At 42.4% G+C, this 26403-nt stretch overlaps 1 protein-coding gene across 1 annotated transcript; it reads left to right on the top strand.

Annotated features, from left to right (window-relative positions):
- The first annotated feature begins 61 nt into the window (after positions 1-61).
- Positions 62-26403, top strand: MDH1B (malate dehydrogenase 1B). The gene is made up of 12 exons (XM_090268683.1): positions 62-316; positions 4394-4506; positions 7913-8047; positions 8240-8382; positions 10665-11161; positions 14963-15104; positions 16456-16619; positions 17957-18096; positions 18396-18447; positions 22690-22752; positions 24905-24970; positions 26334-26403. Exons 1-12 carry the CDS (start codon positions 142-144, stop codon positions 26360-26362), a joined length of 1719 nt encoding a protein of 572 aa, XP_090124809.1. The 5' UTR covers positions 62-141; the 3' UTR covers positions 26363-26403.

Here is a 26403-nt window from a genome sequence, read left to right as displayed (position 1 = left end):
CGGATCCTTCATCGGTCCAAAAGTGCTCGCTCGCAGCGATTCGAGGAGCCACTTAGTGATACGAAAGCCTACCAAAAAGAATGGCTGGCTTTCTTAGCTGCAGGGTTAGGACGGGGGGAGACCTCAGAGCTTTTAAAGGTTATGTATGATCGTATACCCCAGCATCTAACTTTTTCTACTGGGCGCCAGACCCCGCGCTCAGCGCCAGAGTGCGCCTGCGCCCTGCCGTTGGCGGCGTGGTTGCCAGGAAACCGTCAAGTCGCTGTTCCCACCTGGGGATCACACAGCTTCACCATGGCCAAATTTGTGCTTGCGGGTGAGTGATCCCTGCGTGAGCCCGCACATCGCTCAAAACAGCGAAAACTGCTCGTCTCCTACGGCCACTTGGCAGTGATCTTCTTAAGTGGCTTCTATTCTAGCAACTTCAGTCTATGTGGACCACTTCAGGCTTTCTCACGCAGGCATTCAAAGATGTTTACTGGGCGGTGACCCTGTGCAAAGCACTGCCGGACACGGGAGATGCAGTTGGGGGGAAAGATACGGCCCTGCCTCGAGGAGCTTTCAGTCCAGTGGGGTACAGAGGCATGTGAACAAGTACTTTTGATACAGTGTGATTAATACAATGAGGGTGAGGTGCACAGGGCTGGGGGGTGGGGGAAGTAAGGGGTGAAGTACAGGGGGGCCTTCCAGATAAAGGCACAGAGGCTGCAACCCTCATGGCCTAATAGACCATCTGGAGAGGAAGTGACTGGATCTGAGGCTAGAACGGGAGCTGGAACCGGCTTCTCAAGTACACCAAGCAAAGGTGTTTGAACTGTATCATGAAAGCAAGAAGGAGCCATTGAAAAAATTTAAACAGGAGAATATCCTTGGTGAGCTTGCACTTTTGGAAGCCCACATTGTCAGAAATGGAGGGGAAGGATTGGGAATGATAACTAACGTCCAGAAAAGCACTGAAGAGGCTTTTACTACAGCTTCTATGGTACCTGCCTCCTTCCCTTCTCAGCAAATTTCTTAAGTGCTCTTCTATCCCTAGGCCCTCCTTCCACTCAGTCTGATTTCTACATTTGCCTCCTTTCCGAAATAGTCCTCACAGAGGTCACCAATGCCTTTAGAGAGTCTGTCCAGTCCTTGTCTTATTTGACCTCTTTAATGAATTGCCATGATTGGCACCTCCCATCTTCCTGAAAAATCTATTTCCTTTGCTTCTTTATTCATTCAGAAGAATGTTTTTGAGCACCGACTGACTGTATGCTGGGAAAACAGTGGTAACCATACAAAGAATGCTGCATGTGAGCAGCGTCAGGGCAGAGTTCTATGGGAGCAGTGGCAGAGGACCTTATTTAGTCAGGGGGCTTCCCAGAGGAAGTGATTTTTAAGCAAAGACCTGAAAGATGAGAAAGAGTTACCTAGCAGAGAGGAGGTAAGAAGGAAGAGAGTAATTTAGGCATAGGTAGAAGGAAGTGGGGTTGGAATGAGAAGAGCTAGCTTGATATTGATAGAGAGTATACAAGTAGAAGAAAACTGAAATAGATTTAGTAGGACTGGAGCAAAGAGTACAAGGAAAAGAGTATTGTAGCCTGAGGCCAGAGTTAGGTAATGTAGATTCTTGTGAGCCATGTTCATTATTTTAAACTTGATCCAAAGTACATGGAAGGTTTTTGGAAGGGGAGATATAATCACATTTGCATTTTATCTGAGTGTTATCTCTGCAATGTGGGAAGAGAAAGACTGGATGCCAAGAGCCCAGTTAGGTGCTCTAGTCCAGTAAGGAGATAATGGTGGCCTGACCTAGGCTGGTAGGCAATAGAAATGGAAAGAAGTGGGTGGATTGAAGAGATGTTAGGAAGGCAGAATCCATAGAACTAGTTGTCTTAACTGGGTGGAGGATGGCAGGTGAGGGAAAAGAAAGAGTTAAAGTTATTCCCAAGCAGTAGTTTGGAAAATGGGTAGATGAAGGGCTATTGACAAAGTAGAAGAGCAGGCGTGATACCTGGATACCCTTAATACTCTTAGATAACTGGGTAAATGGACATGAAGAACATAAGAGAAGGAGCAGATTTAGTGGGGAGGTGGTGGCATAATTCACCATAGATATGCTGAATGTCTAGGGGACAGTCAGAAGGAGATGAAAGAATACAGGAAGGTATAGACTGAATAAGGAGATGGGTCTGAACTGGAAATACAGATTGCTGCTCGAAACCAGGAGGGTGGCAGAGATTGGCCAAAAAGAATATGTAGGGTATGAAGATAAGATAAGAAGCCTTGCAGAATACTTACCTTTTAATGGGCTGATAAAGAATAAGAACCTACAAAGTATAGTGAGGAGTGGCCAGAGAAGTAGAAAAAAATCTTGGAGAATGCCCAAACATAATGGGTGTTCCAAAAGTGTAGGAGGGGGCCAAATACTGCCAAGGGTCAACAAGAAAAGAATCAAAAAGTATCCATTGGAGCCCTGGCCAGTGTGGCTCAGTTGGTTGGAGCATCATCCCGAAGACCAAAAGGTCGTGGGTTTGATCTCCTGTCAGGGCACATACCCCAGGTCCAGGTTCAATCCCCTAACTGGCCAGGTACCCAGAAGGCAATGAGTTGATACTTCTCACTCACATCTCTCTCTCTCTCTCTCTCTCTCTCTCTCTCTCTCTCTCTCTCCCTCGCTCTCTTACTCTCTTCCTCTCCCTCTCCCTCAGCAATGAGAAAAAAGTCCTCTGGTGAGGATTTTAAAAAAAGGAAGTATCTGTTAGATTTGGTGACCTTCTGGAGAATTATGGGAAAAGCCAGATTGCTACAAGATGAGAAATAAATGGAAGTGGAGAACTGAAGATGGCAAGTGTAGAGAACTCTTCCAAATTTTAATAAAAAAAGAAAAGTTTTAATAGAAAAGGTCAAATGGAAGACAATAGCTATGGAGGGCATAGGCTTTTTGTTTTTTAGTAGATAAGAAACTTAAATATAATTATTACATTTAAATACAAAGGAAAAGGGTAATTAGAAACAGAGATAAGATGCAAGAAAGAAGGTATAACCAAGTGAGCAGAATCAGTGAAAATTCTGAAGTCAGAAGAGGGTAGTAATCAGAGCATAAGTGGTAAGACGACCTGGACAGGAGGTAGGATCCCTCTTCCGTTGAATAGGAGAAAGAAAGAAAGGGATGAGTCCAAAAGAAGACAGGCTTGTGCATGTGATGGCAGGAGATTGAGGGATTTCCAAACTGATGCATTTTTCTATGAATTGCCTTTATTTTTGTAAAGTAGAGAGCAAGGTTGTCTCTTGTCTTTTGAAGGTCCGGAAAAATGTTGGAGGGAAGAAAAAGTTTTAAAGGAAGTTGACAAAGTCTGGAACAGCAGTTGTGGAGAAAAGAAGAGAATGTTGCTAAGGGAAACGGATCTCTAGGCAGAGTTGAGGGCCAGCTGAGGCTGGTGACCATGAATTTAATGGCGCCCCTCTGCTTGGGTCTGCCATGTTCCTCAGCACAGACAAGGCAGGTGAAAGGCCTTTATCAGGCTGATTTGTCAGAGCACAGTGGAGCAAGATAATTTAAGACATAAGCCAGAGAGTGGTTTGGATTCATGAACGATGGATTTGAACTAGACAGGGAGGCTACTAGACAGGAGGAGGTCGAGAGGGGATGAGGACGTAGAATTCTGTCTCCATGAGATTGGAGAACTGGTAACTGGGGAAGAATGCTATAGAGAGACTTCTGCACTTGGCTCCTGCCTATCAGACACCCAGTGCCATGCACAGTGGTAGCTTTAATTTCCTGTGTGTTGATGGCACCAAAAATCTACATCTTGAGCCCTTACACACGGCTTGCACTTCACACTTATACATGCAGCTCCGTGCTGGTCACATCCACTAATATATACTACAGATACCTCCAACTGCACTTGTCTATAATTAAACTTCTCACCTGTGATTTCTCTCTGCTAAGCTCAAGGTCATCTACAAAAGTCAGAAAGTAGGAAGTTATTCCAGACTCTTCTAGCTCCCTCAAATTCTACTTCCCCCAAAACTCCCTGCCACATACATCAAATCCACATGTGATTCTACCACTTCTCACTTCATATTTTGCCTGTTCATGGCTACCAACAAATAGTTCATTGTTAGCAGTTCATGCTTAATTAGTAGCATGGAAGCCTCTAAGAGGAAGTAAATTCTGACATAGTACTGGAGGAGAATGAATATTCAATAGTCTTTTTTTTCTTTCCACATCTTATTACTTAAGATTCTGATCTCTTTTCTGCCAATACAATAAAAATCAAAACTTTATGCGGTGGCAACTTACACTATAAGTCTATGTTATAAAATATCGCTATGTGATTAATTCTGTAATTACACAGCATGATAATTTCTGTATAGTAAAAGAAAGCATTGCTGATTTAAACTCTTCTAGGTAGCGCGGATTGCCCATATTATGCTAAAGCAGAACTTCTAGCAGACTATTTACAAAAGAATCTTCCTGACTTTCAGATATATAAAATTACAAAGCATCCTCATGTTTGGGAGGTAAGAAGCCTTTATAATTTGTTAAACTCACTCACACACACATACACAAATGTATTCTAATTTGATTAATATTAACTAGTATATCAGATAGGCTTCCAGTAACTAATGTTCATGTACTACTGATATTTTACTACTAATAAATCCTCACTTATCGGTCTCAAAACATTATTTCCCCCCTAATAGCTAGTAGAACAAATGAGACCTTACTCAATAAGTAGAATAAATGTGGCTGGTGTTTTATCCACAAGAATCCAGGTAACTTATATTGCACTTTTAAACATTTCGTTCGTATTCATATTGGTTTCTAATGGGATGAGGTGCTTGTTTATTTGAAATACCCTTCCTTGGGACTGGCTTTCCCCAGAAACAGACTGAGATGGAGATTTAGGTGAAGGAATTTCCTTTACTGAGGGGGGGCAGGTGCTCTTGGGAACAACATTCTGGGAAGGACTAAGGGCAGCAGCATTGGACAAGGGAGAAGTTGAATTGCCCTCCAGCTGCAACAGAGGGCTCAACCCACCAGACAGGGAACTCTGAAGCTGGGTTGGCCCTTCAGAGATAACCCTAAAACAGGCGAGGGGGCTGGGCTTTTGTACTCCCCCAGCTAACAGTCACTGGATGCTGGTTGCCCCAGGAAACGATTTCACTTAAGGCAAGGGAACTTCCTTGGCTAAGATCAGTTGCTGGAGGGAGACTCAGGTAAGACACTGAGTGTCTTGGTCATGAAGGGGAGATCTGGGCTGCAATGACAGGATCTGTGACAGTTTACCAGTCATGCCTTTGGGATTCACATGCTCTGTATAATAAGTTCATACCATCTGGAAACAGCTCTTCGAGGATTCTGGTTTGCCTGTCTCCCTAGGAAAACTATAAGGAGGTTAGTCAAATGAACTAGAGCCTCCACTGCACATGTTCAGGGCTGTACCAATGCTCATCACCTTTCTTCTCTACTATTTCTTACAGATTGCCTTCACCCTCTGATGGTCAAGATGACTTACTAGCTGCAATGACCTATACCTGCATCCTTAAGAGCCCTTAGCTCTAGTCTCCATTCCCTTTTCAGGATGTCACTGCTGCACTTGTCCATTTGCTATCAGAATTGAGCAAGATAGTGCTAAAGACACACCTATAAATCATCTAGATAACAAACATTCTTTTCTGCTCACACTAGGGAATAGCTGTCCTACATGCTACTGATCACCAGGACCAGTTATCTCTTCTGGCATGGTAACTTCCTTCTTTGCCTGCTGGTCTCTTTGGGACAGAAGTTCAAAGTGACCAAAGGGCAACCATAACTCAAAGTTTAATGGGAGTCTTCCTGATAGAAACGCCCCCCACCCCAGGATTTAGAACCTGCAGACCCACAGAGTCTAGAGCAGGAGGTGTCTGGGAAGCATGAGTTCCCCACGTGGGTGACTGGAAGTAATGGTAAGCAGGGTCACTCTTGATTTCACTCTGGTTCCTAGATTCATGCATCCTACTTATTGGGCAGAACACTATATTGATTTGTGGTATTTATCGCATCCTGAAAGATGGTGCCCTGACCTTGCAAGGCGTCAGTCTCCAAGCCGATGCCTGTCCCTTCAGTGGGCTGTGCCGTCCCTCTATCAGGCTGCTTGGGCCAGTGGACCCCTTGGTTATGTGCCCAGCACCATGCGTCCTTTACACTAAAGTGGGTTCCTTGGTTCGAAGTAATGTTATGCAGGATCCCATGTTGGTAGATTAAATATTGTGTGAGCTCTTGAACAGGGTGCTGGGCAAAACCCTACAAGCAGGAGAGACAATTCTTTACCCAGAATATATTTGATTCGAATCAAGGTGAATCACTGTCATGTCCAGATTGGAAGGAGTCCAAGTGTAGTCAACTTGCCACCACGGGGCTGGTTCATGTCTTCGAGGGATAATGCCATTACGAGGGGGTCAGCATTGGTTCTGTTGCCACACATTGCATGTTTAGTAGCAACAGTAGCTGCATCAGCTTTGGTGGGTGGCTGCTTGATCTCTAGGATCACTGCATACCTTCTCTCTCTTCCTGAGCCCACTGTGTCTTCAGCTGCCTAAGTCATCTTCCTGCTGGGTTGTTTAGTGCTTCTTTTACAATAGCTATTCTCTGGTGGGCACTGCCTCCTGCCTCTTATTCCAAGGGTCTATCATCCCAATGGCCTGGAGTCCGGCTCTGTAACAGCGTGTGCTTTCACAGAGCTGGCCTAGAATGAACAGCCACACAGTCCTTCTTAGCAATACCAAGACCCCTTTTACCATGCAGTCCTTATTGCTCTAGAGTATGTAGTCGACTAGTATGTTTCCAGCATTCTACAGCAGCTTATCAACTCTTGTATGCCCATTTTCCTAAGCTTTTTGATCCCTTCTTCCATTGTCTTCCAAGGCAGTTCTATTTCACGTCATGGGAGCCACCACCTTCTCCAAGCTTAGGAGAACCATCCTAGCAACAGGTTATCACTCTCTCCTGAGGTCCTTGCCAGGGTGTACACACTTGAATTGCAGAGGAGTGATTCATATTGGTAAATCCTCCCTTGTCCAACTCTCTGTCTCACTCTTGATTCAGCATCCCAGGGACCAGTCCTATACATACTCTCTCTGCTCTTGCTCTTGATGCTGAAGGTCCTTTGGGGTGCATCCCCTTCCTTCCATAGACTCAGCACTTCATTGGTTAGGCTGTGTTGTGAATAGAGGGGTGATGGCGGAATCTTCACAGCAGCACTGTTTGTTTTAATGTGGGATACAGGCAGAGAGATTTCAGCAGCAGAAAGAAGATTTGTTTCTAAGACTTTATTTGTAAGGTAGCCTCCTTACACATGCCTGCAAAGACAAGAATGCTATCCTGTACTTCACCCATAAGAATGTTGCTATCACTACTCAGCTCTTCTCATTGGAAGATCTGATCTACACAAACCAGATAATGATTTAAGCTTTTTCTAATGAACATTATCAGAAACCCCCAGGTAACTTTTAGCTCATAGTTTAATCTGAACAATATAAACTATAGTCAAAGATTTGGAAAGCAATATCAAATTCATATGGCCCTAAGACTGGAAATATCTCGTACAGAAGGCAAAGGAAAAATCAGTTGAATTGTTTTTGAAATCAGTTTAGGAACACTTGGCTCCTCTTTAACATGAACCTTCCAGATCTTCTCAGCAAAGAGAGCAACTTTCTGTACTCTTGTTTGGTCAGTGGACTTGAAGAATATTTTTTATTTGATTAATTTGTTACTTAACTCATCACTATTTTCTATATTTACATTTTTACAGTTTAAGGTATCTAAATTTTATGTACGTATATAGTAATAGTAAAAACCAAGCTAGTATTTTAGGGATTGAATTCTAAAGTGTTGAATTCTGAGGCAGATTTACTGTGTGACTTCGCTTGGAATATCATTCAATAGGAGTGGCTGAAAGATTTGTGTGAAAAGAACAATTGGAGCCACAAAAAATCCCCCATCATCTGGAGAGAGCTGTTGGATCGTGGAGGAAAGGGTTTGCTTTTGGGAGGATATAATGAGTTCCTGGAGCATGCCCAGGTATATAAATTAAGTTGATGTAGCTGTTCAAAACATTATCATTCTCTCACATTGTTTTATGTTTCCAATGTCGTGCTTTCTAAAGTATTCTCTCAGCTCTCCATTCTGGCTTTAAACAAGGACTTTCCATTAAAGCCATGATCAGCTAATTGTCTTTTCTCTGGTGTTGACTTTTTCTTCTGCAATGTTTAGCTTTACTATGGGGTCACCTCTAGCATGACGACTGAGCTGATGAAGGCAATTGCTCAAGAGAACCTGGGGACACATGTAGAAAAAGAGCTGGAGAAAGAGGCCCTGAAAGACCTCATTGACCCCTTGCAAGTCTGGATCACCAGGTGGGACAGTCAAACCCCAGGATTTGTGAGATAGGTTTGTTATATATAGAAAAGGGGATAATGTGGGATTACTTCCATGATAGAAGACTAACGTTTGAGAATTGTGTGTGTGTGTGTGTGTGTGTGTGTGTGTGTGTGTGTGTGTATCGTCGGCAGCCGTCCGTCTCGAGAGACGATGGTGTAGCTTCTTAAGAGTCTATCTGCACCGCCGAGAATGGCTGTGCAGTCCGACTCGGGAGTGACACGGTATCTGTCTCCTCCCGTGTTGAATCGACATCTTGCGATGACGCTGGAGTGTCCTCTCCAGTGAAGCTGAAGCTACAGAGCCTGGGCAGGGTGATATGGAGGGTCTGCTGTTGCCCATGCAACAGACCCCCCCTCTCTTCGCAGCTGAAGGGTCCATGGGAAATACGGAGTCAATACAGCTTGGCTTCAGGTGCGCCGCAGGAGTTGCCGGTGTTGACTACAACGTCAAACCGCCTTAGGGACTCCGGCTCCAGATTTTCTGTCGGGGTTTACTCCCTTAGCCTTTCCCCTGAAGAGGTATGCCGCAAGGCAGCGGAGGTTTTTTTGGAGTCAGAGTTTTCCTTCTCTGATGTGCCCTGACTGGAAGATCGAACCAGCGACACTTAGCTCGCAGGCCGACGCTCAATCCACTGAGCCAAACCAGCCAGGACATATATATATATATATATATACATGTGTATATATGTGGGTGTATCTCCCAATATAGCCCATGTATGATCTGTAGATCATATACAGATTTAGTATGTATACACACATATTAAATCTAAGAGCAACTTTATTGCAAAGGTATTTACTCTGATAAATCTGTCTCCAGCTCTCATCCCCGCATTCTGTCTCTCATGCTGTCTCCTGCTCATTCTTGCACTTACCTTGCTCTTTGCCTTGGGGTCCTCCCTTCCCTCTCCCTCGCTGACTTTCCCCTCCCCTCCCCCCGCTCCCCCACCGCACTGACTGTTACCCTCTTCTTTCCCAGCTGCCAGAGCTGCCTCCACTTGCATCATACACTCATCCTCTGTATCCTCGCACCCCTCGCTGTTGCTCCTTCTTTCTTTTTCTCCTTCTCAGCTCTGCTCCTCATTGCTCCCATCCTGGGCACTGTAGTCTTTGTCGGTGCTTGTCCTTCTTATATCTCTGCAGCCTGTCTCTCTCTGTGTCTCTCTCACTGCCCATCTTGCTCTGTCTCTCTCTCCCTCCCCGTTTCCTCTCTCTGCCGCTCAGTCTCTGTCTCACACTGCCCTTCTGACCACCCGTGTGTGCACCCTAATGGAGACATTCACTGAAAAAATTAGGTTATTATTAAGTATTTCAAATACAGAAAAGAATTGAGAATGATGTAATGAACCCCCATGAACTTAGCACCCAGATTTCATAAATATTACATCAGCTTTCGGTTTTCTAATGGGTTAAAATGGTACTACTGCTGAAACCCCATTTTATCCCTTCCCAAACCCACTGCGAAAGCCAAAAGTGCCCAGATGCATTTCTGAACTCCCTTCAAGAGTCATTACAGCTCTCAGTGGGGACAGCACACTGCATACAGAGTACCCAAGTATTTGCTGAATTATGGGTACAGATACTGAGACCTAGACTGTGTAATCCTAGGCTTCTTTGTAAGGATTTAGGCAAGAGTAGTCCTTTCCAAAAATTGCCATTGCTTTGTAGACAAGGGTATACCATACAAAAGAGCTATGGTTAAAAGAAACTTGTTATTTCTTTATCATTTAAAGAGAAAATGTAAGCATGTAATTAGAGTCATATGACACAGTTCTCTGAAATTTTGTTCTCTGCATATTCTATTTTAATTTGAAAAGCCTTATAAACAGGTGCAGTTCTTATTTGGGGGTTGTTTTCAGATGGCCAGAAAAAGGGTTGGTAGTGAGAAGTTTTTGTTCCACTTTTGAATTTTAACCTCAAAAATTAAGTGTTCTCATAAAAAAAAAAGGAAGGGTTAAATATGTGAGGTGATGAGCATGTTAATTAACCCGATGGGAAGAATCCTTTCACAATATATACATATGCAAAATTATACACTTTAAATATTTTACAAATTTGTCAATTATGTCTCAATAAGGATAATATTTTTAAAAATAAACAGCATATGCAAAATGTAGAAAAAATATTTATACAGCTGTGTATGCCTATTTAAAATATTAAATCACCCTATTAACGCCCAGGCAGAACTATCTGTTATGGATAAAGACTTAAAAAGGACAAAAGATTTAACCATTCCTAACCCGGCTTCACATTGTTACTAGTGCGTCTGCCCCTGTCTGTGACCACCTCATTCCCATCCTGACCAGCGGCGAAGTGTTTGGAACACACACGGAGATTAGCATAACTCTATTTGACAACAAGCAGACAGAAGACACTCTCCAAATCCTCGCGACAGAGACGCGGGACTTGGTGTCCCCCTTCTTGCGGAGCGTGGCCATCTGCACGAGGGTGGAGGAGGCCTTCCACCAGGCCCACGTCGTCATCATCCTGGAGGACGCCATGGACAGGGAAGTGGGCACGCTAGAGGACTGCATCCGCAGCAGGGTGCCTCTCTGCAGGCTCTATGGCTACCTGCTCGAGAGGAACGCTCAGGAATCTGTCCGAGTCATCGTAGGAGGGAAAACCTTCGTCAACCTGAAAACGGCGCTGCTGACGAGATATGCCCCAAGCATCGCGCACAATATTATCGCTGTGGCGCTGGGCGTGGAAGGGCAAGCCAAGGCTGCAGTGGCCAGAAAACTGAAAACAACCCCTTCATGTGAGTGAACTCCTGTTTCTGGTTTTGTTTCTAAACAGCATGATTTCAGAGCAGCTAGGAAGAACACTGAACCCTCTAAGATCCTTCTGGAATCTGGAGTAGGAAGTGCAAAGCAGATACAGAGAATCTACTGTGTGATTTGACTACTGTGCAAGAATTTTTTTTTAACTGGTTTTCATGACTACCTGACTTTGCCTGTGATTATAAAAATTAGTAAGCAAATATAATATAAGATTCGTCTATCCTTTTCCAGTAATAATAATTTGAAACCTAATATTCCACTTTTTCCATGATGATAGTTAACTAAGCTAATCAGTGTTTTTTAAAAAAAATAATTTAAAAAAATTTAGAGTGAAGCCCTATGTTAAAGTGGCTGAACCCCACTTCCTAATTGTGTGACCTTGGGCAATTACTTAACGTGGCTGTGCCTCAGTTTCCTCACCTGTAAGATGAGAAGGTTAGTAGCAGCTAGAACTGATGTGAGGATTCAAGGAGATAATATTTCTGAAGTGCTTAGAAGGGCACCTGGCATATGGTAAACATATGCAAAGGTATTAAACTTGTCAGTGGGATTATGGTACCTGGTCAGTTTCTGCTCCTATTAATCTTTGGACTAATAGACATCAGAATCAGGATGAGACTGGAACAGAAAATGGATTGTTGTATTTAAAACGCAGGTTGCTATATTTTAAAATATCTGCCATACTTGACAAATCTTAGCTATTTGTGGCCTTAGGTGGAGAGGCACAGCAGAGTCCTTGGAGAATGCAAGGAGGTGCAAGGCAGTCCCTCCAGCCACTGGGAAGATATTGAAATATGAGCCGAGACTGCTCTGAATGGGGCTATAAAGGACTCCAGTGAGCCCCTAGTGCATTATAGCAAGAGCTGAATTATCCATTTCTCTACCATGAAGCCCTGGAAACATAACTTCTGGTATTCTTGCATAAATACAGATCTTTGGTGTCTTACCCCCGGGGTCAGTGCTTGCCTCAGTCAAATTGACACTAAAATTATTCAGTAGGAAAGCAAAACATGTTCTAGTCATTTTATCTCTGTTGTCAACCAACCTTATATGCATATGTGCAGATACTGATTTATCACAAAAGGTCTGTGATACACTGATGAAAGGGGAAAGAAGAGGCAGTGAGGTGTGGGGTGGCAGGGGCTTTCAACCCGAAAGCTGCTCTCTGGTGGGTCTGCCGGTACCATAAATTCTAAGCCCTGCTATACTCAAAGACAAGCATATGAGAAGCAGAAAAGAGAAAAACAAAGAAAAGTTGGTAAAAGGAAAGAGACACATAAGAGGGACAGTAGTCCAAGTAGAATTGTCAGTGGGGTAACAAGGTGAAGCTCAGCAACAATGGAGACAGAGGAACCAAATGCTGTGAAATACAAAAACCACCAAGGAGAATCACTCAGGGAAAATTCCAGATGCCAAGAGGGTAGCAAACCTTTTCAGGATGTCCCCTGAGTTCAGTTCACACATAACTCAGTCTCTCAGACTATGTGCTTTTGCTTAATTGGGAATCTTTCTGTTGCTGGCGATAGAGCATCCACTCAGAGTGACTAAAGTCAGAGAAGTCTTTCACATAACTGAAAAGTGCAGGAGGCAGTTCTGATTTCAGGCAGAGCTGGATGCTGGGGCTCAAATGAGGATGTCAGGACTGGCTTATGCTCTCTCTTGGCCTATTGCTCAGCTCTGCCTTCCTCAGCGTTGTTTTGACTCTCAGGCAGGCTCAATAAGAAGTAGCAAAATGACCCCTAGTGTCCCTAGTCTCACATGTTCAGAGCTTAGCTACCCCACTTTAAGGATGGCTCCCTCTCTCGCCCTCTCTCGCCACCCAGCCCCCGCATCTCTCCCTCTCCCCCTCGCCCTATCTCTCTCTCTCCCTCTCTCTCTCATTCCCTCTCTCTCACTCTCTTTCTCTCCACTGCCCCCACCCCTGCCCTCTATTCTTTCAAGTAGAAGGATAATAAATACCTCATTGGCCCAGCCTGGGCCACAGGCCCAATTCTGAGATCACTCATTGTGGCCAAGAATCTGGAATTTTGATTTCATGCCTATTGATAGACCTAAGAAGTGAGGACAGCCCCACTCACACCATATGGACTGGAACTGGGGATCAGTGGTAATTTAAAGGAAAACCAGGATGCTGTTAAAGAAAAAAAAGTAAGAAGAAATGCTGGGAAGGAAAAACGCAGATGTCTAGTATAATTTAGGGCACTAAAGCTATAAAGAACCTTAAAGCTGATAAGAAAAACAATACCCAGTGAGATTTAAAGGCTTTTTAGACTTCAGGAAGAAAGCCTTCCATATGCTTACTTGGGGCTGGAGAATTATTTTTCCCATGTGGGATCCCATGAGCTCCGTACCAGACTACCACCTTCCCTTCCCTCCTACAACATGAAGCTAGTGGAAAGGCCCAAGTGCGTAGCACTAGCTCTCTTAGGAGTTGGGTGATTGAGGGAGCACAGGCTATTCCTACTTCATGCATCAGTCTGATGAGAGAGAGAATCTCAGAGGAGCATGCTAGACACTGATAGTTGACTACACAAGGTCCATTTCTCATCCTCCCAACCCCCTCCCTCCAACCTGTCTCTTGCTATAAAGTTCAAAAAGACACTCATTTTTTCAGCTTCTCTTGCATCTGGGGGTGGTCAAGTGATGTAGTCTACTTAAAGTCCCTTGGAAAAGATATTTCACTCCCCGAAAAGGCAAAAGAGGAAGCCTCTGTTTCATTCTCTCCCCAGCTGCTTGCCTTTGAACACAACCGTGTGAGTGTGATACTTGAGCTGCTGCAGCCATTTTAGCACCATGAGGGGAAGGCCAAGAGAATAGCAACTGTGAGCTGCTGAACAAGCACCAGCATCACTGCTTACCTTGACATTTTGTTATCTGAGAAAAGAAAATTCCCTCTACTTAAGCCAAGTCGGTAGGATATTCTGTTACTTGAAGTCAGTGGTAATCTTACCTCATACAGCAGGATAGAAAAGAATCTCATCTTTAATATAGGAAGTGGTGTGGCCTTATAAGAGAATTGTTTGTAAGCATATATGCAAGTTAATAAATCAATCAATAAAACTACTTATTTTCACTTTGGATACTGTAGTCCTAGAAAATTTACAATTCTAGAATCATAATTAATACCAATCTCTATTTCTCTCTAGTCCTGCCCTCTTGTTTTTCTTTAAAGTACACATCACTTTGCATAGTAGTTGTTTTCGCCCCCACTCCCTTCCACCCCCGTCATGTTGCAGGGATTTGGGCTGATTGACTGTTTTCTAAGCCTACCACCTAGAAGTGCCTCACACATAGAAGCTAATTCAGTAACTACGCATTGATTAAGATATTCCTCAGGGTCCTCTTATTATAACACCCTCATTCTGTAGCAAACAAAACCCACCTAGGGAGTTCAGTGATTTACCTAAATTTCTATTCCAGTCTAGAATCAAGGACTTTTTTTGTCAGAACCAATGCAGATAACAAGTTCTCTTAAGGCAAGCAGAATAATGAAATCAGGACCAACGCCAGTGGTATCATTTTCAGTAGCAATTTCTTCAGGTAGCATTTCCATATTCCTTGATATCACTTATATGCCCGCACCATTCATAGAGCGTTAGTAAGGATTGCCAACCCCAGTTAAGGAGATTATTGATCCACATCATTTACACACACAAGAAGATCTGTTTTATAGCAAAAGGACCAATCCTGAAACATACACAGAAACAAAAAGTAAGCTGCCAGCACTTTTTTACATTAACGTTTATTATTGTGTTAATTTTTATTTATTTTCTTCACAGGCATCAAAGATGTGATCATTTGGGGAAATATTAGTGGAAATAGCTACGCTGATCTGAGGAAAGCCAAGGTGTACAGACATGACAGTGCTATCTGGGGACCCCCTCAGTTTTCCAGGCCCGTTTTAAGCTTGGTTTTTGATAGGTACTGTGGACTTTTAAGTAAAGTATACTAACAATATTGAATAAATGTTTATAGTTACAGTCTTTTAAATGGTCTTGGAAATCTTTGTACAAAAATAACTGGACATTGTTCACACTCATGTTTGTTTATGCTCTCCGTTGAAGAAACATAGGAAGTTCCATAGGATTTCAACTAGTCAGTCCGCATCCCCAATTTATTTGATTTTGAAAGGAATTGTTATATTTCAGATTACCTTAATGTGGCTCACATATTCCATTAAAGATATCTCTAAAACAAGCATATGTAAAGTACATCTTATTAACTTAAGGACAGAGATATGTATCCCGGTTGAAATTAGTTGTGAACATTTTCAAGAACAAGGAATTAAGCTAGTGAGCAATCCCAGTCCAAGCCAGGTGCCCTGTCCCAGGAGATGCAGAATGGAGAAGTGTGAGAACCAAAGCCTGGAGAACCAAGCCACCTGAGCTGAAATTCTCACGTAGCCAGTCATTAGCTGTGTGATTTTAGACACGTTACTTCCCCTCTCTATTCCTCAGTGTTTTCATCTACAAAGTGAAAATGGTAATACAGTATGGGCCTTCTAGGGTCACTGGAAGATTAAATGCATTCATATCACAGGTAAAGCACTCAGATCTGTGCCCACTGCAGTCAACGCTACCACTGTGTTAGCGCAGAGGAGAGAAAGGGGCAGGGAGCCTTTGAAGCATTCTTCCAAGCTTTGCAGCACTTTCCTTTCCAATGCCCCTCCCTTTCTTTCCTCTGACCAGAGGAACCTGGCCCATCCCTAGAAGGCGTAGGTCTCCAGGTTTACCCTGTTGGAGTGTGACTCCTCCGCATCGGCTGCCTGGGCGCGGACAGTATCTCATGGAGCTGTGTTGTGATGGCTGAGCAGGGCAGCCATTCAGGGTTGCTCTAGTCCAGCTGATGAGTCCCTGACTTTACATTAAAGATTATAAAAACATAATTATTTCCCTAGTTCTCAGTATGAATACCTCAATGTTTTATGATGTTATTTTATTTAAAATAAAGGATACCACTGGTTCCAAGATAGTATCTACATAGAATACATTCTTCCTAGTGAAAGTATTTTTTTGGCAGTCTTTGACCACTTTTCTGGGTCCCATACGTATATTATCATTCTGAGTTTGACATTTGGGCTTTCTTTCTGCTCTTTCATTACTTCTCAATTGACTCTTTATGGGATTGAAGAATCTTGAAGAAAGGACACAGGAAGTCATATCTCTATTGTGTGGAGATGATTTCTTGTAGTCAGATTCATTGACGCAGGAAACAGTCTTTTTCATTTCCATTTCTCCCTCCATTGAAAAATTGTTTCTTTCTCTCCCTATAGCGAGTGGGTAAACAGAGAATTTGTGGCAACTCTTAACGAGTGGACCTCCACAGGGAGACACTTTGGAGGCATCTTAGCTGCACACAGTATAGCCACCACGTTGAAATACTGGTACCATGGCTCACCGCCTGGGGAGATCGTGTCCTTAGGAGTATTGAGTGGAGGTAAACCTGGGCCTTTCATATCTTGTAATAGTGGAAAAACCTGCACGTATGCCTTGTGCTCCGACTTCTGTGTCCCCTCCTGTTATCTCTTAGCACAATCTGTAAATTGGCTGCATTTTCGCAATTTCATAATTGTGTTCCTTGTATTTCTCGAATGTTATTGGAACCACCATCCTCCCCAAATCAAGGAAATCTCCCCAATGCCCCCAAGTCAGATTAATCTGTCTCTCCTCTGCACTCCCATAGCATTATGTTCCTCCATCAGAAAGCATATTTCAGCCTGCCTTCATTGACGGTGTGGTTAATTGCATGTTTCCTCGACTCGAGTGCGTACGCCCTGCGGGCAGGGCTTTGCTGCTTCTTCACGGGTAGACACGCAATGAATCTTGTGTGAATTCCAATCAGTATGTTACCTTTTTAGTGAAATCAGCATTTTAAACCTTATCTTTATTTGTAGAAAATTTAATTAATCTCTTTAGGAATTCATCAACAAACAATGCAATATTGGGGAAAAGGAGCCAGTGGCCATTGTCTCCCTGAAGCTGCTTGTAGGTAAATTCTCCTATGTTGTTCACCCATAAAGCTGGCTCTTTACAGAGAAAACAAATAGAGGGCCTGGGACACCCTTGGAGGAAACGTTGTTTAGATTCTAGTTTCTGACTACCTGCATTTTTTTGCCCTAGTGGCAACATTTTGATGACTGAAATGACAAGCAAAATGTTCTTACTCGATTGAGGCACAAAAGGGGGGCAATTTTATCTGAATGTTTTTCAGTGAATAAAAAGTATTGTCAGTCTTTTTTTTTTTGGAGCACATTCAAACTGGGAAGTGGGAGCTGGGAAGAAATCACCAACTTTTCTGCCCCCTCTCTTACCCTTCCCAGTCCTCTTTCCTTAACTCTGTGACTGCCATAGTTCCCTAGAAGAGCAGAAGGCCAGATTGGACAAAGGCCTGGGGCTCATGGGCTACATATGGGGCACAAGAAAAAGCCTTGGCTAGTAGACAAAAGGAACCAAACAAGACGGAAGGGAAAGACTGCAGAAGCCCTCCAGGCAGAAGGGGGGAGTCTGAACCCAGGACAAGGGGGATGAAGAAGAGGGAATGGTGGTGCTCCCTTCCAAGAGAAATGCAGAAGGGGGATTGTCAACTTGGACAGGTGCCTAATCAATGCTTCTAGAGTGTTTCAGTTCTCCCTGGGCAGGAATCCCCAGACATTTAGCCCCACTGTTATCATTACAAATCATGTACTAAGTTTGTTCCACAATGCTTAATAGGTATGTATGACTTACTTTTCTGAATGCTTTTGTTTTGCTTCGCTTTGTGTTCGCTCACTGCAGGCCAGTTTGGTATTCCTGAAGGGGTCGTCTTCTCTATGCCTGTGAAATGTGAGAATGGAACTTGGGTGGTTCTCACAGATCTCAAAGATATTGAATTAAGTGAACAAATAATGACAAGAATGACAAGTGACCTAATTCAGGTAATGTCAGAACAGATAAAAAGCAACTGACTTGGGTGATGATCGTAAACCCATTCCTTTAGGCCAAGGCATACATTTGTTTTTTGGAGGTTCAGTTTGAATCTTATTCCCAAAAACAATAAGGATCCAACACAAGTTTGAAAACACTCAGCAAACATACACCACTTATTTGGTTATATAATTTCTGGTATGTTAAAAATTTTAGTTGGTTATTTGAAAATCAAGAATCAACATGTTTTTCTATTAATGATTAAGTTCATTGTGATCATTTCATTTTTGGTTATAAAATTTTTCAACAGGAGATACTTGTTGCACTTGGAGAGTTGAAAGATTTTCAGCCATATCAACCAGGTAATCTTTTAGATGTGTTGTTTCATTGGGCTGCTCTTAAAAGAGTATTAAAATATTTGTTAGAACTGAGTCACTTTAATATAGATAAATCCATATCTTATCACCTTTAAACCAAATTACTCATAAAATAAACTGCCAAGTTTACTGTGTCCTTTGAAATATGAAATTTCATAAGAATGCTAAAGAAATCACATCTCAAAAACACTATGACCTTATAAATTTTGTTCATGCCATTCATATTAGTTTCCTAGGGCTGCTACAGCAAATTACAGCTGACCGATGGCTTAAAACAACAGAAATGCATTCTCTCATGGCCCTGGAGACTAGAAGCCCTAAATCAAGCTTAGGGCAGGAATATGCTTCTCTGAAAGCTGTAGGGGAGAATCCTTCCTTGCCTTTTCTAGCAGCGAGTGGCCATGCTTGTCATTCCTGCCTTGTGGCTGCATCACTTAAATCTCAGCCTCTCTTGTCACCCATCTGTCTTCCCCTCTGTGTATCTGTGTTTCCAAATTCAAGAACGCCAGTCATAGCATGCATTTAGGGCCTACCCCAATCCAGCATGACTCCATCTTAACTTGATTATATCTGCTAAAACCCTATTTCCAAATAAGATCCCATTCACAAGTATGTACCAGGAATTAGGACTTTAACAAATCTTTCTGGGAACACAGTTCAACCCCACAACACTACATTTATTATAGATAGCTTTTAAAATGAAAAATAATTACAATAAGCTTATTTTTCTTACTGGCATTTTCTCTAATTATAAACTCACAAGAAAGTGCTATCATCTTTCTTTCTTTTGCCTGAGAGGAAATACTATCAAATATGGAAATAGGATCATAGAAATCAATTTATTTATCCAAAGAATTTTACTTAAATGCATTTGAAAGTCCAGCATTCTTTCCTTCTACTAATAGTTATGATAGACCAACTACAAGCCAGTTCTAGGAGCTACAAATATGGGGTGAGAAAGGTAGACCTCTTCTTGCCCTTTTGGAACACACAGTCCATCAAGGACCATAAATTATACAGTGATTGGAGTCATAGTGAGTCTTAGGCACAATAGGTACAGGGTGCTGTGTTGTGAGAGCATATACCTGAGAAGATAGGGAAAGAAGTTGAGGCAGGAAAGCATCAACTTATTTGAAAAACTAAGGTGAAGCTTGTGTGGCCAAAGCCTGAAGAGATGAGGCCAAGAGACAGCACCTTGAAGAGCAGATACGAGAGTGACAGAAGGCTGCTGGATGGAGTGTGACCTTATCAGGTTTGTGATTAGTTTGGCAAACAGGTGGAAACAAGGCTGGACTGGGTACAGAAAGGCTAGTATGAGGAGGATATGGAGTGACCTAAGGAAGAGTGATGGCAGCCAAAGCTAGAGGCAGTAAAATTTGGAGAGAGATTTGGGACAAGGAATTGTCAAGACTTGATGACAGATCAACTCTAGGGATGAACAGAGGACTCAGGCTTCTAGTTGAGCAATGGATGGATGTGCTGGTGTAGGAGTGGGCAAGGGGAATAGAACATTATCTGAGAAAGAGGATGTATGTGTATATTAGGTGGCAGAGGAGGGCACGGTGTCAGAGTAGAGGAAGAGTGAGTTTAATTTCTTACATATGATTCTGAATTATCTATGGGATATCTAACATGGAAATACATGTTAAGAGAACTGCATACTTTCTGGGGCTCAGAAAGGATCTGGACTGCAGTTGTCAAACCGAGAGTTGTTGCCTCATAAATGAAGCCATGAGCGTGGTGGATATTGTCTAGAGAGAGTATGTAAGGAGAAGGCCTGGAGGGACTTAGTCTTTCGTGATCAAGCAGAACAGGCCGACTGTGAACAAGGGTCGTCACAGAGAAAGGAAGATTCCCCAGAATCTGATGTCTTGAAAGGGCAGAGAGTGTTTCAGGAACAAGGACCAGTCTATACTGTCAGGCCTGACTAGTACCCAATAGATATATGGCATCGAGGTCACATGTGACTTTGATGAGAGCAATGTTGTGGAATGGGGAGGGTAGAAATGAGACCACAGTGGGAGGGGAGGACCTTAGCTTCAGGAGCCACAGTCTGGCTGTGGAGCTGATGTGCTCAGTGCTGTGGGCCAGAGGAATGTGCTGGGTGATGAGAATACTGGGAAGGGCCAGTGGCATGGACCTTCTGGTGGAAGTGACATCTGTTAGGTTTGTGTTCAGAAGAAGGGAGGAGTTAGATGGACCAGTTCAAAGCCTTTACTGAGGGATGTTGAAGCAGGCAGCTGAGTCCAAGTGGCCTACAGCACTAAGGGAAGGGACAGTGGGATTTTTAAGGGCTTGGAGGAAACCCTTGGGGAGATGGGTCACCCTGCTGGTCGGCTCCAGAGTCCAGGGTGCAGGTGTTTGTGAAAGAACAATGTCCCCTGATTAAGGATGACTGTCAGGAGACTTATGGTCCTTGTTTCTGGGAAAAGATTAAAGGAGAGAGAAAGGGACCACGGGGGGTGTAACTAGTAACCATGTAACCATGGGGGATGCCGGTGGTTGTGCCTTAGTTTTATCTGTTAATGGAGACCTTGTAATTGGGTGGATGGCCAGTGCCACAGACCCTCTTTGTTTCGGCACAAGTAGTGGCTCAGGTCCTACGTGACTGTAGGTCACACTTCCCAAGAACACAGTGACCACTGGCCATAGACTTTTTTGCAAGGCCTGACTTGGGTGGCAGGTTCCGGGGCAGGCAACATGGGTTCTGTGGCCCTAACAACATTTAAATCCAGTCATGGGGGGAAAGAAGGCATTAGTTAAGCTAAATGGGAGGGTTATTCCATTCAGAGGGAGCAACATATACAAAGGCAGAGAAATAAGAATTTTTTGTGACCTGCCAATGTATTTTATCTGGAAAATAAATTGAGTTTTGAAACTTCAGGAGCCAGACAGTTTACCTACTTTGTTGATACCAATGCAACATTTTAGGCAGTGAAGGGACAGGAGCAGATTCTAACTTTAGAATGATTGCTCTGTTCAGTGGGTGAGGTGTGTGGAGCTATTGATCTTCTTGGCTCCAGGGTCTGAGTCTGGGGCAGCTGGAGTCCCCAGGTTGGTTGTCTCTATTGTCCTTGTATTTGCTATGCATACAAGTCATGGAAAAGATTAGTATTCGAACAAAATTCTGAATATTTCCATGATGTCTTTATTCAGAATACCAAATTATTTCACAAAAGTTTGTATTTTTCTCATATTTTTTTTCTCAACTTTTTCTTGTTTTATTGGCACCCTAAATGTGCTAAGCTAATTTGGTCATTGGCATTGGACATAGAAATGGAAATTGAGCAGTTCTGATATTTTACTTACCATTTTGGAAGGAAGGAAGTGAGTCAGAGAAGTTGAGGATAGTTGCAAGAAAGCCATGAAATAATGAACTGTAGGGGTCTAGACTGGATAAGAAGGAAGTAATAAATAGAAATAAAATTAAAAGCTCCAGGCAGGGGTGGTGTTGAAAATATTTAACAACCAGTATGGTATCGATTTCAACCAATTGCTCCCTTTCAGAATGGACTAACTGGTTTAAAAAAAAACTGGCAGGGGACAGGATGACTGCTGCCCTGGGTCCAGTACACAGAGGTTAGGGAGGTCCAAAGTCAAAGTACCTGAAGTGGGAGGAGGGACAGAGAGACTGCAAGGAAAAGAGATTATGGCAGAGGGTGGGCTGTGAGAACTCAAAATCAGTCTGGCTGGTGGTCGGGTCAGCGGGAGTGAGCCAAACTGAAGTCCAGAGGCAGTGCAGAGGCAGAAGGTGCAGGCATAGAAGTCTGATGAGCAGCTGATTTTAATGCAAAATCTTTTATTCTCAGAATTTAGAGGCCTTCGGTGTGGCTTCCTCCATTAGGCTGACTTCTAAAGCTGTAAATTCCTTTCATGATAATGGGCTATAAAGCAGTCATTCTAAATTTTACTCCATTGACTGGTAGTTAGTCCTAAATTTCCCATAACACATGCATCACAGAGGATTTTGTGAAAGAAAGTGACCTGATTTCATGCTATTTTTATTAGCAAAGGTTAAGGTGTATATACAGTTGATTGATCTTGACTCTGTCACCATTGGACTTTTCCCAAAACACTGTTCCAGAGATTCCAAGATCAGAGCATTGAAAATAATTACAACTTTGCAGTTTGGGCAGCTCTGCTTATTAACATACCAATGAGATAATTCATGTAAGAAAATTGTTTAATCTTTTCAATTAAGTTAATACTTAATTCTCTGACTTTCAGAAACTGAAAAGATGACTTTCACTGCCACGAAAAACAACCAGGAAAACCAGCAAGTCTCAGATGGTAGGCATATCAATTGGAAGAAAGAAATGCCGCTTTCATCCAAGTCTTAACACAAAATTTCAAAGGAATTTAACTACCTACTAGCCATAAAACAGGAGTTGAGTCCTTCATCAACCTCTTCCTATACTCAAATATGAGATCATATTTAAAACCTATTAAAATCTTTGGAGGAAATTGCTAGATATTCATTGAGCACCTCCTATGTGCTAGTCACTGTGAGAGACACTGTGGGACACAATAAGGGACTATGGTCACACCAGCACATCTGGGGAAAGAGCCATGAGAATATGAGAAGGTAAATGCCAAGATATGCAGTAAATTAAAAAGCTCAGTAACACTAAGGTCAAGACAGGTCAAAATGAAAGAACATCTTTCGTAAGTAATCTAGAAACTTATAAGGAAAGGAAAGGAAAGATTCTTATAGTGTATGAAGGAGAAAATTTAATCTATTGCAATCTAACTGTGACCTGAGATGGCTAAAGATAGTCAAATGGGCTTGTATTCAGGAACTGTACTAGTTCATTCACACACAATGAAAAATTTCTAGAGATCTACCATACAACGATGTGCATATAGTTAACAATACTATACTGTACACTTAAAATTTTGTTAAACAGGTAGATTTCACGTTACATGCTTTTATCACACACACACACAAAACTGTGCTAGATGCTAGAGAGATAAACATAAATCAAACATTGCTCTTGTCCTCAGCGTGCTCACCATCTAGCATGGGAAACAGCAAAACCACCTTACTGAGAAACGTAACAACACAGAGAGGCTCAGTGTATAATGGGACCACATAGGAGCCTCCTGATGTAGACTGGGAGAGTGATGAAAGGCATTCAGGAAGAGATGAAATGGGAGCTGAGTCTAGAAGAATGAGTAGGAATCACTCATGCAACACAGTGAAAAGGAGGTGTGCAAGTGGAGGGCTGGCTCAGAAAGAGGTTGTGAATGTTATCCCACCAGAGGGAAGCACGTGAGCAAAGGAGGCATATCAGGTGACCAAGACATGGCCAGAAATATGAACCTAAGAGAGTATAAAATTGTACTCAGAAGACAGTAAGTAGGGTAGCTGAGCAAGAGCCAAGGATCCAAAAAGAATGAGTACAGCTGGAGAGGGTAGGTAGGGAGCATCTGCTGTGTGGTTGACTGGTTGGTTGGGAGCTCAGCAATATGGCTGGTGGGTGGTGGGACAAGCATCCAATAGATGAGGTCAGGCTCAGGGGACTAACCTGCTCTCTCACTAGCCCTCCAGAGTATGATCAGTGGCCCAAACCACTGTCCAGAGGAGTGTGGTGAACTCAGTCCCAGACAGACAAGAGATCTTAGGAGACTCACTCAGACAGGCAGTGTCTCTAGGCATCTAGGTGGCAGCACTATTATGCCTGCTGGCCTAACTGGTGTTACACTCAGTAGACGCGTGCATCCTCAGGGAAAGGACTGAGGGTATTAAGGCTCTAGTGAGAGAACTGAGAGCCCTATAAGATCTGTCAGGAAGAGAGTGATGGGCAGCTTTCCAGGACAGAGGAAGAGAAGCCAAATTGTAGAGTATGTATTCCCAAGTCTCTGCATTGGAACAATTTAAATTGTTAATTAAAATTTTGGGTTCTTAGAACCTGTAGTAAATGATAATCTTATGGAAACTAAAGAAATTTAGCGGTGATAAAGTGGAGAAAATAGGGTTGATATCAGGTTGCTTTGGGGCTCTTGGTTGATGAGCATTAGAATCAAATATAACATTATACCATTACTTCCCATTCTGTGGGTAGGTGGGTTGTGAAAAAATTTAGTGGGTCATGAAATAAGTTTAATAACTAGCATTTCTAAAGTAGAATAAAATTAATAATAAAAGGGTAAGGAAATCAGGTTTATTTTTTTCCCCAGTGAACTAGAATTAAATAGAAAGAAAAAGTATAAGTGGAAAAGATAAGAAAGGGGTAAGAAGTTTGGAAAAGGGTAAATGCTGTGTCACATAAGTTTTTGTTTTATTATATGCACATAAGTGCATGTACTGTACTACATGAATGTAACATGCATTTTTTACTGTGAGTCATGGTCAACAAAGTTTGAAGATCCTGACTTAAAACACCTCACTTGTTGTTAGTTATATTCTAAACCAACAGGTTTTATCTTGTTTTGGTTTCAGAACATAAAGCTAGTACTTCTTCTGATCTAACCGAAGAGGAAGAAAAAGATCTACTTACGCCAGACGGTAAGTCAATCAAGTTAGAAGCCATCTCTGTAGAGCCTAGAGTCACGACTCATGGTTCAGTCTTAGGGAACGATGTTTTAGTCAGAAGAACATAGTTCAGTAACAAAGCCATTTTGGAATAACTTCATTTCTTTTCTTATACTTCATAAACACTTTGAAGGAGGAATAAAAATATCAACAAGTTTTTAAAATTTAACTATTTTTTAATTTTTTTTCTTTTATTGGTCCTAAAGAGAGGGGAAGGGAGGGAGAAAAAGGGAGAGAAACATGGATGTGAGAGAGAAATGCTGACGGGTTGCCATGGATAAGCCACTGTTGTGAGTTGAGACTCCATATCAAAGTGACCTGGCAGCTTGCAACTCCCAAAGAGAGCAAGACATTCAGAGGAACTTGAAGGAACAAGAGAGAAAAAAAAAAGAGAATAACTGCAAAAAATCAATGTGCTTTAAATATTAAAAACACTGTTCTTTTCATTGTCTATTTACCGCAGTGGATTTTTCAGATCTGATTCCTAAAATCAACTCTGGAAAACCTCTCAGTCAAGAACCCATAATTGGTAGATGGTAAACAAAATGTTCAATAACCTTTTCTTATTCCATAAATGGAACTGAGTAGAAGAGATCATGTCCCTGTGACATGGTACTTTCCAAATCATATCCCCTCCCACATCCCCCTGGGATCAATCAGCCTTGCTGACTCTACTAGAACCATAATCATAATCAGGACTATGAAAGTGGCAACCCAATCCTTCCCTGGGAATGAATGAATAAGGAAATGGACAGAGAAACATCTGTGAGACCAGATTTTCAAAGTATGTAACCGAGCTGTCTCGATACTTTATGAAAACAAGGTTGAGGTGGATTTCTTTGTGGTTGACCAGTCAGGATATTCACTCACACCTAACTTTTATTTGAATATCAAATAAAATGAACAAATCCATTGCACCTTCCTTTCCAAAAATGAACAGTATAATGGGCTTTGGAGTGCGGCTAACCAGGGGGAATTAGATTCATGCACAGAGGAGAAGCAGGACCAAGAGAGGAAATGGAACTAACGATATAGCTTCAAACAAAATTCAGAATGAGAAGCAAAGGAGCCAAGAGAGGCTGAACAAAATGGAAATAGATTAAGGTCAGCAAAGAGGGCAGAATTTAATTTTGTTATATGAAAATATCTAATGATGGTCTTATAGTTTGATTCCCTCATAGGATCCCCCTCACAACACTTTCCCTCAACTGTTGAATCAGATTGAGCACAGAAATTCAGAAAACGGGACAGGGGAGCACAGAAAAGCTTATAAGAACAATTGCTACTAATGTATTTTTTAAATTGTTACATCTTTTCCTTTTTCTTCCTTTTACAGACTCTGAAGGCAACACCATGGAACAGTAACAAATCAAATTAGATCAACTATGAAAGTATTTGGTGTTGTA

Source organism: Furipterus horrens, unplaced genomic scaffold, assembly GCF_987537825.1.
Source record: "Furipterus horrens unplaced genomic scaffold, mFurHor1.1.pri manual_scaffold_1, whole genome shotgun sequence".
In the NCBI taxonomy this organism is placed as follows: Eukaryota; Metazoa; Chordata; class Mammalia; order Chiroptera; family Furipteridae; genus Furipterus; species Furipterus horrens.
This window is presented reverse-complemented; position numbering and strand designations above follow the sequence as displayed.